The 14,199-nt window shown below is 42.1% G+C and overlaps 2 protein-coding genes across 5 annotated transcripts in view; one reads left to right on the top strand and one right to left on the bottom strand.

The window, feature by feature from the left end:
* The window catches only part of LOC111846999 (uncharacterized protein KIAA0930 homolog), a 52,209-nt gene that overhangs the window by 17,427 nt on the left and 20,583 nt on the right, over positions 1–14,199 (top strand). For all 4 annotated transcript variants that reach the window (XM_023817791.2, XM_023817792.2, XM_023817793.2 and 1 more), the window contains one exon: positions 6,112–6,260. In XM_023817791.2, the coding sequence (XP_023673559.1) occupies positions 6,112–6,260 (149 nt within the window). The remainder of the gene's footprint in view (positions 1–6,111; positions 6,261–14,199) is intronic.
* LOC111847000 (microfibril-associated glycoprotein 4) lies at positions 12,358–14,179 on the bottom strand. Its single transcript, XM_023817794.2, has 5 exons — positions 14,108–14,179; positions 13,650–13,835; positions 13,370–13,466; positions 12,899–13,081; positions 12,358–12,608 (listed from the first exon to the last, which is right to left on the bottom strand). Exons 1-5 carry the CDS (start codon positions 14,177–14,179, stop codon positions 12,358–12,360), a joined length of 789 nt encoding a protein of 262 aa, XP_023673562.2.

Genomic DNA, 14,199 nt, shown 5'->3' with positions numbered 1-14,199 from the left:
TGATGATGTAAGTCTCACTGGGTTTATAAAGGTCTAACGTTTGAAAATGAAAACACTGGCTAATCTTGTTGACATGCAAAATCAGTCCAAGAGCTAATAATGAATGTAGGGGTGTAAATGATACTGTCATTGCAATCATGGTGTGTCAGAGAGAAAAGGTGCAAATTAAGGCAATTTGTGATCAATTACAGAATCGTTTAAACGTTACTTAATATTCTATTATTCCATTACTAAGAATGTGTTTCTTTCCAAAGTACATTATTTTAATGGAACCTCTAAAATGAGTCTTTGTATGAAGAAAGACAATATGAATGCTAAACATTGACAGGTCTTATCGACGCCATTGAGATACACATACTGTAATAGCTAATAGTTTATTTAAGAGATGTGTAGAATAGAAAGGGTGATTATTCCTCCAGGGTGGTTCTCAGGGAGGTTAATAATCTACACATAAAAGCATCAGCCAACGGTCTTCTCATTTTAATTTATACTATAGATTATTTCGCTGTGCCCCCCCCCCCCCCCCCCCCCCCCCTTGGCTGTGAATACGTAAATCTGCTGTATGCTTTCAGGTGGTGAAGTACATGTGCAGTTGATTTTTTTCAGAAACCTATTTAAGGTGAGTCATGTTGGGTCTGAGTCACCCGGCTGCTTTTCTACATTTGGTCCAGCCTCTTCTGACCAATGATCTCTTCGTCATATTTCTCAGAAACTCGGGTCTGATGTCATGCCAGCATTAAAGCATCATATCTAAATGTCTTCTAAATGTAAGTGAATCTCCTGACATTGCCCTTAAGGTCTTGGCCACATTCAGTCTTGAACCTGAAATGAGGCAGTGCTCATATGGAGGATTTCATGTGAACTTGGCCGTCTGGTTCACAACCATGTGTATCGAAGTCTGGCCATTCTCGTTCAGCCAGTTCTCCTACTGACGGGGGCAGATACACAAAGCCACCACACAGTGACATCTGACTGTCCATGTTGGGGTTTGAGGGTGGAGGGTGTAGTTACTTACTTTTAAAAATTTCTCTTCGTTTTTGAAGTGTAAATTCTGCATATTTTAAACTTCGTGAAGCCACAGCAGGTAGACATAGACCTACAATGACTGGGCAAAATCGGAGACTTTATCAAAGAAATTGCTCTGTACTAGTAGGAACAATATATGAGTTAAAATAGTGACTTTAAAAATAACAAGTTAATCTATTTAATCTATTATAAATGAGTAATTGAATATTCTCTATCACCTTGTTGAGTATACTAATGGATTTGGAATCTGCTGTGTACTGGGAGACTCAGTTGACCTTCATATCTCATGGAGGGTCTAGCTCCACGCTCTGTCTAGGTGAAGCCTGGTCATCCCGCCTAATGTGGTTAACCCATCTAAACCAGTGTTACAGGCATTTTTCTTTTCCTGGGCAGATTTTTTGGTATTACATCATTGCTAACCTGGCAAATGTGACTTTCCGTCATGCCCATTATGATTGCACCCTTATTACCCTGTTTAACCTAGCTAACTTGCTGTCACAAACCATACTGTTTGCTTTCCATTCTTCTTGTTACCATTGCATGATTACTCTCCTGGTTAACCCAGCTAAACTGACATCACAAGTCATCCTGTTCACTTTCCATTCTGCCCATTATCATTACGTTTTGCTTAACCTTTCTAAGAAATGCTATATTGTATAAATATTTTAAATGGCTTGACATTTGACATTTAAATTCAATTTTCTCTCTTCATATTTAAAAGTATTTTTACTGTACTTTCAAGAGCTGGAGTGGAATATTTTTGAATAGATATACCATGAAACTGAAGTTACCAAAACATATTGCAATGATAACGCAGTAATTTTACGAAACTGAGTGTCTTTGAAATGTTATAGAGCCAGTGAATCGTCTCTGTTTCACTGTAGAGAAATCACAGGGACTTCCTCGTTTTTAAAGCACCTACATTTCCCCATTAGACTGGCGGTGAAAAGGGACCGTTCGACAAAGCTGCACTAACAGGGCCTTCAGACACACGTCGTGTTTTATTCAGTCATATGGCCCGTGGTGCAAACCTGGCAACCCCAGCTTACGAGCAGACTTGGCAACCCTGGCCTGCCTGAATCTCAGAGGCCCCGAAAAAGAAGAATAGGGGTGCATAGGAAACGGACCAACACAAGTTATGTTTAGTACCTAACATCAGGGGTTCCCAGAGTGGGGGTCTTTATGGAAAGACACCAACGGGGAGGTAGCATGATGATTGTTACAGTATGTTGATAAAAATTTAAAAGCGTGAAACACTCCTTTGTAACCGTAACCACAACCCTTCGATTGTGAGACATCTGATGAGGGGAACCCTCCCCCCACAAAAGGGGTGGTCGCACAATCAACAGCTGCATTTCTTCATAGCGAACCTACCGGAGACCTGCTGTAGATTATGGCGATTTGGTATGAGCTTTATGTTTATTTATTTTCTGGTTGATATTGTAGTTTGGCACCAGTGCCCAAAGTAATCAGTTTTATTTGCTGTGACATGTCTCAACTGAAGAGTATTGTATTTGTTTTTGAGGAAAACAAAAGAGAAATTTATGTGCAAACTCCAATGAGACTTTTTTTTTAAAGAATACCAGGAAATTTAGTTTCATCAAAAGACTTCATTTATTTTCAATTAGACGGGCATGCAGGGTGCTGTAGAGAGTTTTATTTTCTGTTTACTTTGTTTTCAAGAACTATAGAGATACTGCTGTTACCCACCTAGGCAGGCAAACCCTTCTGGCTATACAGAAGAATATTCCAGATTTCACTAGTCTTTGATTCATATTTACTGGAGTTGAGCTCCCAACCGTGCAGGTGTGATGTGACAGTGGCAGTAGTGTCATATAGGATGTTATGCTATATTGTTTTTAGTGATACACCGATAATGAAATTTTGACCAATATTGACATTTTTTTGTCTAGTATCGACCGATAGCAATGCCAATACCGATGCCAATAACCAGCTAATCTCTGAGCCACATGCTGAGTGGAGTTGGTGGTGGGGCAGCACTCATTAGCGAAACGCCATTTTTTATTCTGTGGAAAACGAAAAATCGATCTGATAGCCACATTTAATAAACTATCATGTAGGCCGTATAAATAATGTCTCATGGGCTGGTACATTGAGACCTCTTCTAAGTAGAGTTTCCACCTATCCTGTATATTACAGGATTGTTCTGAACTTTAAAATAAAATGCTGTGCCCCATTTTGAATAAATACTGGATGCAATTTGTACTGTATTTTCAAACCTCACGATTGATCCTCCCCTTTCAGGTTGAACATGGTAACCTTACTTCTATGTGGTGAATGAGCCAATAAAAAATGGCTGAACGACCAATGCAATCATCTCCATTAGTTTAGTAGTATGTCTTTACCTTTGCCAGCTTTTATTATAGATAAACTTTAAATATCAGCCGAGAATATCGATCAAAGATTGACACATCACTCCAATATCCATATCTTGATTTTTATCGATGTCAGTATGTCACCCAATTTTTATCGTTGCTGATACTGATATGTTAACTGATATGTCATGCATTTCTATTTTTTATATTGTATCATATTACTTCCTACTAGTTTCTAATGTCTGTTTTAACACGCATTCATCCATCCATCCATCCATCCATTTTACGCCGCTTATCCGGGGCCAGATCATGAAGGGATGCCCAGACCTTCCTCTCACCAGCCACTTCCTCCAATCAAACTCATTTGTACAGGGATCTGATGGCCCGCAAAAACAGACCCCGTACCCCATACTCTTAGAGCACCCCCTACAGGACTGCCTCAAGGGACACAGTCGTATTCCTTTTCCAAGTCCACAAAACACATGTATACTGGTTGGGCAAACTCTCATGAGCCCTCCAGTATCCTGGTGAGGGTTAACACTTGTTATGTTTTAACATAACAAGTGGTACAGTATGTTAAGGTACGGTATGTGAAGATATGTGAAACATCAATCAATAAATTTGGAACATTCTTTCCAAAGTAAGTAAGCATCCCAAGACTTTCTGTGAGCACTATATCAGTGTGAATCCCCACGACCCTGCCCAGGATAAATTGATTGACATATCACATGGATAAATATATGAATGGAGGGATAGATCAGTGTACTACGTGTTATGTGTGAGCTTTTTGTAAAGGGCATCATGAACACTGTAGGGAGAAGGGAAGCCCTACTTTAAGATTGCTTTAATACTTTCATATTAATTTATTAGCTGTTTGGGTTTGGGCAGGGGTGGGCAATCTTATCCACAAAGGGCCGGTGTGTATGCGGGTTTTCGCTGCAACTCCCTAATTAGATTACTAATTAGAGGACTGATTGGCTGAAGATTCCTCACACCTGGGTTTGAACAGCTGACCTACAGGTTATCCCAAAAACCTGCATACACACCGGCCCTTTGCGGGTAAGATTGCCCACCCCTGGGTTTGGGTTTGGTGTTGTCCTTCCCAGTCACAGAGGACTTGTGTTTACAGAATGTCTCCCCCCCAGTCTCATCCCCACCTCTGTGTTCACCTGCAGTGCAGAACCTCAGCTCCTGTCACAAAAGACCCAGAACCCCTGCAACACAGTGACATGGTTGCCTAGCAACCGAGCTAGAGCGTGAGCCCGAGCCTCTGGTTCCAGCGGGCGAGCAGGACGGAACTCCCTTCGGACGGTTTCTCTGCCAGACGCCTCACACGCCTGTGGTGTTCAGCCTTCTGGGAGTAAAAAATCAGAAAATCATAAAAACTGTTATTCACCAGGGAACAAAGCTGATATAAAACTTATGGAGATATATGAGAATTTCTGCAAAGTACAGTATTAAGGTGCCTTCATCTCCATTAGGGCCTAGTTCTGTATGCTGGTGCTTGGCAGCAGGTGAATTTGAAACCCAAAGTGAATTCAATTTAATTACTTTATTGTCATTGAACAAAGTACAATGAGATTCAATGGGCAAATCATACATGTAGTACTCAATAAAAACAGTAAAAATATACAAAATGAAGACATAAATAAACTGTACATATACATGTACAAAATGGCTCAGGTTGTGCAATGTTATAGTGCAAGGTTGACAGCGAGGTTCTACCAGGGGCACTTGAGGAGCTGATTGAGCGCGTTTATAGCTCTTAGGACTGAGCCTCGAGGTCCGTGCATGAAAGACTCTGTAGCGTTTGTACACTGATCATGCAGTAAAGGGATTCTTGCATCCTTTTTATGCCGCGACTTGTGGAAGAACCTGCATTATGCTGAAATAAGTCCGGACTGTGAGTCACCCGCAGCTGATTCACTGGATAGACTCTCATGTGAACCATTTCCAGAAGGTGAATGGTTACTTCCTATATGAGCAACAGTCCTTATAAACTGCTCTAATGAACAGATATACACTAAAATGTTGTAGCAAGGTGGCCCAGTAAGTTGCACTGTTGCCTCACGCCTCCTTCTGTCCTGTGTGTGGATGTTCTTTCTGTATTGTGTGGGTTTCTTTCTGGTACTCCGATCTCCTTCCACAACCCAAGACATAGGCAGTTCTAGACCCTAGACATTTCTAAACATAGACATTGTGCTCCCCCACTCTGGCAAATTTGATTGTGAGGGGGTGACCCCTGATCCAAGACATGCAGTTGAGCTAACTGACGTCTCTAAGTTACACCTTGTGTATGATTCTTTGTAGGACGGTGTGTGGGACCTTTGATGGATTGGTCATGTGCCATGTGCTTCCTGGGACAGAACAAGGTCCCACTCTGACCACAGATAAGTCACTGGAGGGTGGCTGGACTTGTACTGCTCAATCCTCTACTAGCTCCCATGGGGGCAAGTGTGAGGCCCTGCTGGTTAGGACTCTGTGGCCAAGATCAGAAGATCGCTGGTTCAAATCCCATGGCCAACAGGTCTCTGTTGGGTTCTCGAGCAAGACCCTTAACCTCAAGTGCTCCATGGGTACTAGATGCTGGCCAAGCCTGTGCTGTGACCCCCAAGCTCACCTGTATATGTGTGTCTCATGGAGACCAAGATGGGGGTGGGCAAAAATCCCCTGCGAATAATGAATAATCTCTGTAGGCCAGATGAAGCTGTGTCTGACCCAGGCTGCACTGCTGTGGTTTCTTTTACAGTGTGTTTTAAGGATGACAGGATTGTGTTCTGGACATGGATGTTCTCCACCTATTTCATGGAGAAGTGGGCACCCCGGCAGGACGACATGCTCTTCTACGTGCGACGGAAGCTCTCCTACGTCAGCGCGGACAACAGCGAAGGCAGGAAGGTGAGCTTTCGAAGACTATGACATGCATACAGGAAATTCCTAATCAGTCCTTAACTGACAAGCACCGATTTTTTAAAATTGAATTTGCATTTCAATTCTTAAAGAACGTGTCTGTTTTAAATTGATGTAATTTACATAATTCAATAAAAATTGAAAGGAATGTGTTATGTCGGTAGGTGAGGACAGCAAGAAGGGACCCAGCTCTTTATTAGGGGTATAGACAAGTAACCGACAGACGACAGCCAACAGTAGCAGTGGATAATGACCGGAGTGGGGAACACAGGACAGGGAGGCATTTACAGTGGTACCTCAGAACTCGAACTTAATCCGTTCAGAACTCAGGATCGAATCCTAAAAAGTTTGAGTTCAGATCGAATTTTCCCCATAAGAAATAATGGAAAACCAATTAATTGGTTCCTGGCCCCAAAAACTTACACCTAAACATGTTTTTTTTAGCATTTAAACACAAAATGAACTGGATAAAACAAGAGCATATATTTTACTAAACACATCTAAGCACATTTATCAAAACAGTAATTTGTAAAGTAAGAAAATAAATGTATCCAAACAATGTGTAAAGTTAAAAAAAAAAATGTGTCCTGCCCCGATCGTCTGCTCCTCCCGTGTGCCAAGCCCCCTCGTTAACCCCGTGTGGAATCCCCGTGTGATCAGCTGTTTCTGGTTCTTGTCATCAGTTTGTTTCCCCAGTCCGGTCACTGTATTGTCCGTCTGCATTTTGCCTGTCTTACCTGTAATTAAACCCCATATTCCCCGACACCCTGACGTCTGCGTCTTTGTCTCCGTTCCGTCCCCGCTCAGCACGACAATATTATTATAATTAAATGTATTAATGGTTTATTATTAATATTAAAATAATTAATAAGAAATCTTTATTTTTAAATGTATTTTATTATAATAATTACTGTTACTGTCTATCATTGTCTAAATGAATTTTTACTGTCTAAATATATGTTTTCAGCTAGTGTAAACATGCATGATTCTATCACAGCGAATGCAAGGCTGAGCATTACCCTTTGCTTCCTATGAGAGACGTGCCGCGTGACTCATTTCCCCGCACGTACAAGTTATCTTAGGTCGGCGTTCACGGTTTGAATTCTGAGATTCAGATCAAGCTCTAGGTAATTTTTTTTCGAACTGGTTGGTTCCACTTTTAAGAAATTCGAGTTCTAATGAGTTTGAGAAGTGAGGTACCACTGTAAATACAAGACTATCAGGCGGGTAATGAGGGACAGGCATAGACTGTTAAAACTACAGGCCAGGCAAGGAAAGACGGTGCAGGAGGACCAGCAGCGCCATCTACTGGCCCTCACAGGAATAAGACAGGGCAGGTGGCGCGCTCGTGACAGAATGCTTTCCTACACATGATATATGTTTCCCAAACAAAAATAGTGCTTATTGACATTTTGCAGGTTTTATTGTTGCCAGCCTATAGCAATGTGTAGGTCTGAATATTACATTTTCATCTCATCTTTGTTGTCGGTGGTTTTCCAGATTATCCTCTTTGGTAACTTGCTCACTAGAGGAGCTGGTTAAATGCTGGTACCTATTGCAATCGCACCAAACAAAAGGACACTTTTTATATAGTATTAGCGACATGATTTCAGCAATTTTTAGTTTTTCTTTGAGTTTAGACCGGTTGGTTGGGGGAGTTGCACTTGCAGTTTACTATGATATGGGACAGGAGCAGGGTAGAGCCTACAGAAACATAAACGTGGGAATATAAAGCAGGTTATATAAACAGAACTCAGGAGAGGGAACCAGAGAGCAAATCTGTCAGGCACAGGCTTGCTTACTGACATCTAACTTCTTCTTCCTGGGGGTGAAACCATCGGTTTACGCTATAACCATAACGAGGGCTCCGCATCGTAGTACCTTTCATTCTACTGCTCCCTTCACACTGCGATGAGGGAACGAAAGCCTGTCTGAAGGTTTAAAAATAAAGCTCTCTTATCCAGGTGAGATTGATCTCTAATAAAAGGTAGAATCGTTGACGCCACACCCGTCCATCTCCTTCAGGGGTACGTGATTTATAACCCCATCAGGGGGTCCAGTCATGAGGCATATAGTGGCTTGTGGTCACTAGTTGTTTTCATTTGGAGTGTGAGTATAAAGAGCTTCTCCAGAGTAATTCCAGAGTTCACTGCTCACAAATGGGGAATTGTGAGAGCAATATCCATCATAGTTTCCTGGTATCATTCATGTTATTCAAAGGTTATGACTATTTGTGTTTAAGTAAGTACAGCTGAATTACAAGCTTAAAAAAGCACATAACAAGCTGCATCTGTGGGAATAATCTGGCTCACTGTGATTGTTATTGGTATATTTTATCTCCAAAGGTCAAGTGGTTGGTCTTCTGCTTAATGCTGTTTTTCATTGGGTATAACCTTAAATGGAATGATTTTTTTTTGTATTGCATGGAAAGAGGAAAGTCATGAGTTGTCATTGTTAACACACCTCTGTATTTCACCCATATGTCACATCATGACATAGCAGGGGGCAGCTAATTCAGCAGCTAGGGAACAGTATTGTGCTCAGGGAACTTCAGTGGTACTTTGCTGGTCAGGGATTCAAACCAGCAATCTTCCAATTACAAGTGTGTGTCTCAGACCATTAGGCCACCACTGCAGGTTAGTTAGTCAGGGTGGGTTTGACCCCAGACCTGTCCTATTCTGTGCTCTGGCATCCATTATCGTACTGGGCAAGGTTAGAACATAATTTGAAACATATGGATGATCTTTCTATTCTTGTTTGTTTAGTAAGTGATTCTATAAATGGAGTTTGGAAGAGATTATTGTTATCTGTAAATTACACTGCAGTGTGTGTGCCTTGTTCTGGATTGAAATCCCATTCAGGGTGTTTCTTGCCTCGTGCTTTGTGTAGGATCAGAATTCTGTCGCGAGTGGACCTTTTGTCCGAGTTCTAGGCAGGGCCCTGCATTGGATTATTGAAAGTGGATCGAAAAATGGTCATTTGCAGATGGAGAAACTAATCTGTTATCACAACTGAACATCAATGATGCTCCACACTTCCTGGGGGGGGGGGGGGGGGGGGCTTGGATGGGACACCCTATCCCTTCAGGTTCCTAGCAGCCTTGGTCACATCTGGTATGTCTGTTACAGTATCTGGTGCCCCATGGTGATGAAAGAAGCCGATCATCTTCAGCAGACAGGTTTTAGCTTTAGATGCACTGAGGTAGATGTCCCTGTACTATAGTTTCAGCAGAGTGGAAGGTATAATGAATATATTTCAGTTAAAACCATATGGTTATATTATGCAGTCATATCTAATATTCAAGGACTTCTACTATGCAGAGCCATTAAAATCAGGAGAAAACAGGACGATGAAAGTTGAACTGATAGAGGGAAGGTTTTCCATCCCAGTAGCAGCCATGTGTCCCATGACCAGGGTAGGGTGACCAGTGCATCCCTCTATCCATCAAAGAAGTGAATGGTCCAATGGAATGGGAAAACGCAAGTGAGAATGTTTCACTTCAAAATATTGTCTTTAATCTTTATGTTTAATCTAATTTATGTCCAGATATGGTGATAAAATCAGGCTGACCCTTTATTAAGCAGTGGTCTTGTCATCTAATATTTAAATGCTATCATATCAACCCACAACAACCCTGAATAGGATTGACAGTTACAGAAAATAGATGGATGGATATATCAACGCAGTGGCCAAATGACAAAACTTGGCACATGGTAAGTGCAGTGCTTGGTCTCCAAAGGACACCTTCCCTCTCAGATAAAACATCATTCCAGCCAGTAAAGGCAGCTTGTGTTGCCCTTGCCTGTGAGTGAATGGTTTGTATCAGGCAGGCTCTTTCTGCCCCTGCCAATGGGATCACTCAGTGTCATTGACAGGAAAGCAAGCCAAACATCCAAGTCTGCAGCTGAAACAGTCACCAGGATTTAGGGGGCTGTCAGGCCAGATGGCACGTCTGCTGAAGCAGACACTTTGGGAGCCCGTGTGCCAATACAACCAGCTTGTGGTTAGCCTAACCATGAGGTGCTACATTAGCATATTAGCAGATCCTTTGTCTTAGAATAAAATGTGCCTTGTAGGGATGGAATGATGGCTCAAGGGTATCACTGGGTGGTACTGATGGCTCTTGCTTCCAGGGTCGGTGGTTTGCATCCCACTTTGTTCCATGAGATTCCTCACTTACTTGTTAAATGCAATGAATACTTGTGTCTGGAGAAATACAGTTAGCTGTCTATAAGTTGGTCATTGATGGACTGGCATACTGTCTAGGGTGTAAACCTGCCCAGTGCTCTTTGGAACAGGCTCCAAACTGGCTGTATCCCTCCAGTGGATAAGTGGTCATGGAGAACTTTAAGGTTTTATGATTTCTTTCTCTGGCCTTCTGTTCCTCTGCTGATAGCGGAATATTTAAGCTGCATTAAAGCATGTAAGGGGGCCAGGCGTATCTCTATTATTCGTTCAGTAGTTCTTAACAGTTCTCAGAATTAACAGATTCAGTAACAAATATAGTATCTGCTTGAGATAAAAGATGCATCACGATTCATTAATGATGACCAGACTTGAGATCAGCATGTACGTAACACTTAGTTTGTCGTTAATTAATACATAAGCAATACACCCTTGTGCACATTAATTGAAACAAGTTGTCAAACAGACATGCATGCAGTGGCCTGGGACCTGCTGATTTGCACAGCCAACAGGGCAGAGAGTACTCTGAGCGGATGTACAGAGGAGGCACTCACAGACTGGCAGGCCTGCTCAGGTGGGGTTAGAGCTGGGTGGATGGACAAAGGATGCACTGAGCCCACAGTTTGGCAGGCCTGCTCCAGTGAGGTTACAGCTGGGTGGTGTGACTGTGCTTCATCATTCACGTATGTTTCAACTGAATGCTCTTTGGACATATCCCCCCATCTTGTCATGAAGTTTCCTCTGGGTTCTCTGGTTTCCCCCCACAGTCCAAAAATATGCTAAGGTTAATTGAAGTTGCCAATTTCCCCATAGGCATGAATGATGTGCATGCTCTGCGATGGACTGTCTCCCCATCCTGGTTTATTCCCATTTTATCAATCCACAAGGTCCTAAATCCAGACCCAAAGTGATAAGAGTTAATGTCACTGTGATGTCCATCTTAACTGTGATGAGTTTGTCTGTATATAGAAGCAACAACTTGTTTAAATTAATTTGCAGGGTGTAGCTTAATACCTCATTATTTGTGCTCAAGTAAAATGTTACTATAACATTCTAATATCAGCAAATGGTTTTAACTAGTATCTAAGGTACAATCAGTCTTTTCTCAAAGAGTAAGTCCAACCTAATAGCTGCATTCTTATATAGTCCAAAATCAATAAAGTGCTAACCTAGAACTGGCTTAGATAACTCTGAATTGTTGAAAATGATTGATGATAGCCCCATCTATTTTATAAGAGAAATGCATATTGTATGTTACATTAACATAAATAGAAACATTGCTCTAGGGGCAGGTTGGTACTAGGGTGTACTGAGTTCTGATTATGTTGCAATCCTTTAGCTAGCTAAAGAAACCAGTAGCATAACTGGAACCCAGTCAGGAGAAACTAAAAAAAGAACTGAACCCAGCAAGTGTTGTATGTATTTTAATCTGAGTTAAAACATGTGAATCACATGATTAAATAACCAGAGCGGTTTGGTGGTGTTGCAAAGCAGGTGTAGATATGTCATCTGAAGTGTCCTCTTTCCAGGAAAACATGCTGTTTAGCAAAGTGGGGCTTGTGTGTGCAGCAAACAGCTCACACCAGGATGAATTGTTCATTAGGGGAAATATCTAAATTAAGATCATTATATTGATAACTGCCCTGCGATGGGCTGGCCCCCTGTCCAGGTTTGTTCCCTGCCTCGTGCCCGTTGTTTCCGGGATAGGCTCCAGACCCCCCACGACCCAGTACAATAAGCGGGTTGGAATATGGATGGATGGATATTGATAACTTTAGCCTTTAGAATTTACACACATACAAATGTATTAGGTTACAGTCGGAATTTATCCTTATATAGGTACAAACTATTGATTTGACAGATAGTGTCAGCTTTAGTCCCTGAGTATTTCAGGTGCTCCTTAGGGGAGATTCACTGGCCTCATCTTCATAGCGATGGTCTTCATAGAGTAGTGGCTTGACTTCCAGTGATGCCAAGTTATTCCACGGGTGTCCACTGCCCCCCACATGTAAATGCCATTTGGGTTTGCAGTGTGACACTGGTTATACCAGAATCCTCCCAGATAGTCCAGTGCACAGTTGCCAGAGAAAGCATCCTGATCTTGATCAAAGGTGGAGAACTTCTGGTTGTTGTGAGAATCTAGGGAATTTCCTGGAAAAAAAACAGAAATGAGTCGACATGTCATACGCTGGGTGTATAATACCTGCAGGGTGTGGTGTCTAATACATAGGACTGTGAGTGACATGTCAAAGTGAAGTAGTTTGTAGGAATAAATAAAAAGTGAGATGTATATTTTAGTGGTAAGAAAACTATATAGACCTTGATGATAACTTATCTAACCTTGTAAGACAGAGTCAGAGGGTTCACATTATAATCAATTGGTTGACAGAATGTAGATAGTAGAGTTGATTTAATAGATTTCAATGGGAGTTATGAATTACCTGCTCCGCCATCTTTGAATCCACTAACATGGAGTGTGTATCCGTCACTTTCAGCATTGATCGCTTTAGGAGAAATTGCGAAGGAGGAGTATTTGGCATGGACCTTGGCTCCCTGGAAGTCCTCCATGTCCACTCTCAGCTCGTATCTCTTCTTCAGAGTGAGGAGATGGATGGTCTCTAGACCTACGGTCAGACCCTGGTGTTGAGACTGGTTGAAAGGTTTCTATGCTGCTCGGGTGAAAGCTAAAGCTGAGCCAGGGAAGATGCTTGTGGGGATACATGCTCTTCCTCATACAGCCTTACAGTCAAGTCTCGTACTTCCATGGACATTGTTAACCCTTTGAACTCTATCCCTTTTTGAGTGTTTTTCTATCCCTTTAATTTTAGGCGTATTACATGGTATGTACATGAGTTAGGAAATTATTGTGGTTATGCAGTCCCCCCAGCTCAACGCAGATCGGAATGACTCACCCAGCCAGTACTCTGTCTTTACATCACCGAATCCACTCTTGTACTGATCCCAGCCCCTGTAGAAGTTGACAGTGCCGTCCATCCTTCTCTGGAACACCTGCATTTAAACATTAAACACACAGTAAACAGGCAAGACGACTGACACATGTGTAAGAAAGCAGGACAATTATGAAAGTAATCTGACCGAATCTAACTTTTTAATCTTCTTGATGTATTGTTATTGTATGACCGTCCCACTTGTCCCACTCGATATGTGACGTCACCGTTGGGGCGTCCTCACCGTCCACTTCCCTCCGTCGGTTTCCATGTCACAGTAAACGTAGACGGGGGAGCTGGGCCCAGCCAGATAAATCCTGTAGACCCCACTGATGTTAAAGCCAGCGTTGTAAATGTCTGCACAGTCCAGAGGCTGGAACATGAGGGACTGGACTGCCACTGGTACCAGCACCATCAATATGAGGATCTGTTAGAGTACCGAGAATTTATCAATGGTTAAAAGATGGCGTAAGTCAAAGGAAGTGAAAAATAAAGCGAAAAATCCAGCTCTGTTACTGACGAATCGCTGATTTACAAATGGTGGTTTTTGCATCCCTACAAATTGTATTAATTGAATATCAAAATGATGAAGATGTGAATTTCGGTCGATTATTGTTGTTAACCTGCGAGTTCCCCTGCATTCTCATGTTTTTCGACTCACAATACAGAGGAACATATGTCCTGTGAGTTAGCTTCTGCTACCCTGACAGCCTGCAGCAGGGCTTGTGGCATCACGGACAGACACTTCCTGATGTACAGCTCGCTTACCTTCATTCTTCCTTCATGGATTATTC

This window comes from Paramormyrops kingsleyae, chromosome 1, assembly GCF_048594095.1.
Source record: "Paramormyrops kingsleyae isolate MSU_618 chromosome 1, PKINGS_0.4, whole genome shotgun sequence".
Lineage (NCBI taxonomy): Eukaryota > Metazoa > Chordata > Actinopteri > Osteoglossiformes > Mormyridae > Paramormyrops > Paramormyrops kingsleyae.
The sequence above is the reverse complement of the archived record's forward strand: the minus strand, read 5'-3'. Positions and strand labels throughout refer to the sequence as shown.

What these genes read in the sequence shown, in the direction of transcription:
- LOC111847000 (XM_023817794.2), bottom strand. Translation starts at nt 14,179, where the DNA reads ATGAAGGTAAGCGAGCTGTACATCAGGAAGTGTCTGTCCGTGATGCCA. An exon ending in CCGACGGAGGGAAGTGGACG is followed by an intron (nt 13,467 to 13,649) that starts GTGAGGACGCCC and finishes GTTTAAATGCAG; the next exon opens with GTGTTCCAGAGAAGGATGGA. An exon ending in ATTCAAAGATGGCGGAGCAG is followed by an intron (nt 12,609 to 12,898) that starts GTAATTCATAAC and finishes TTTTTTTTCCAG; the next exon opens with GAAATTCCCTAGATTCTCAC.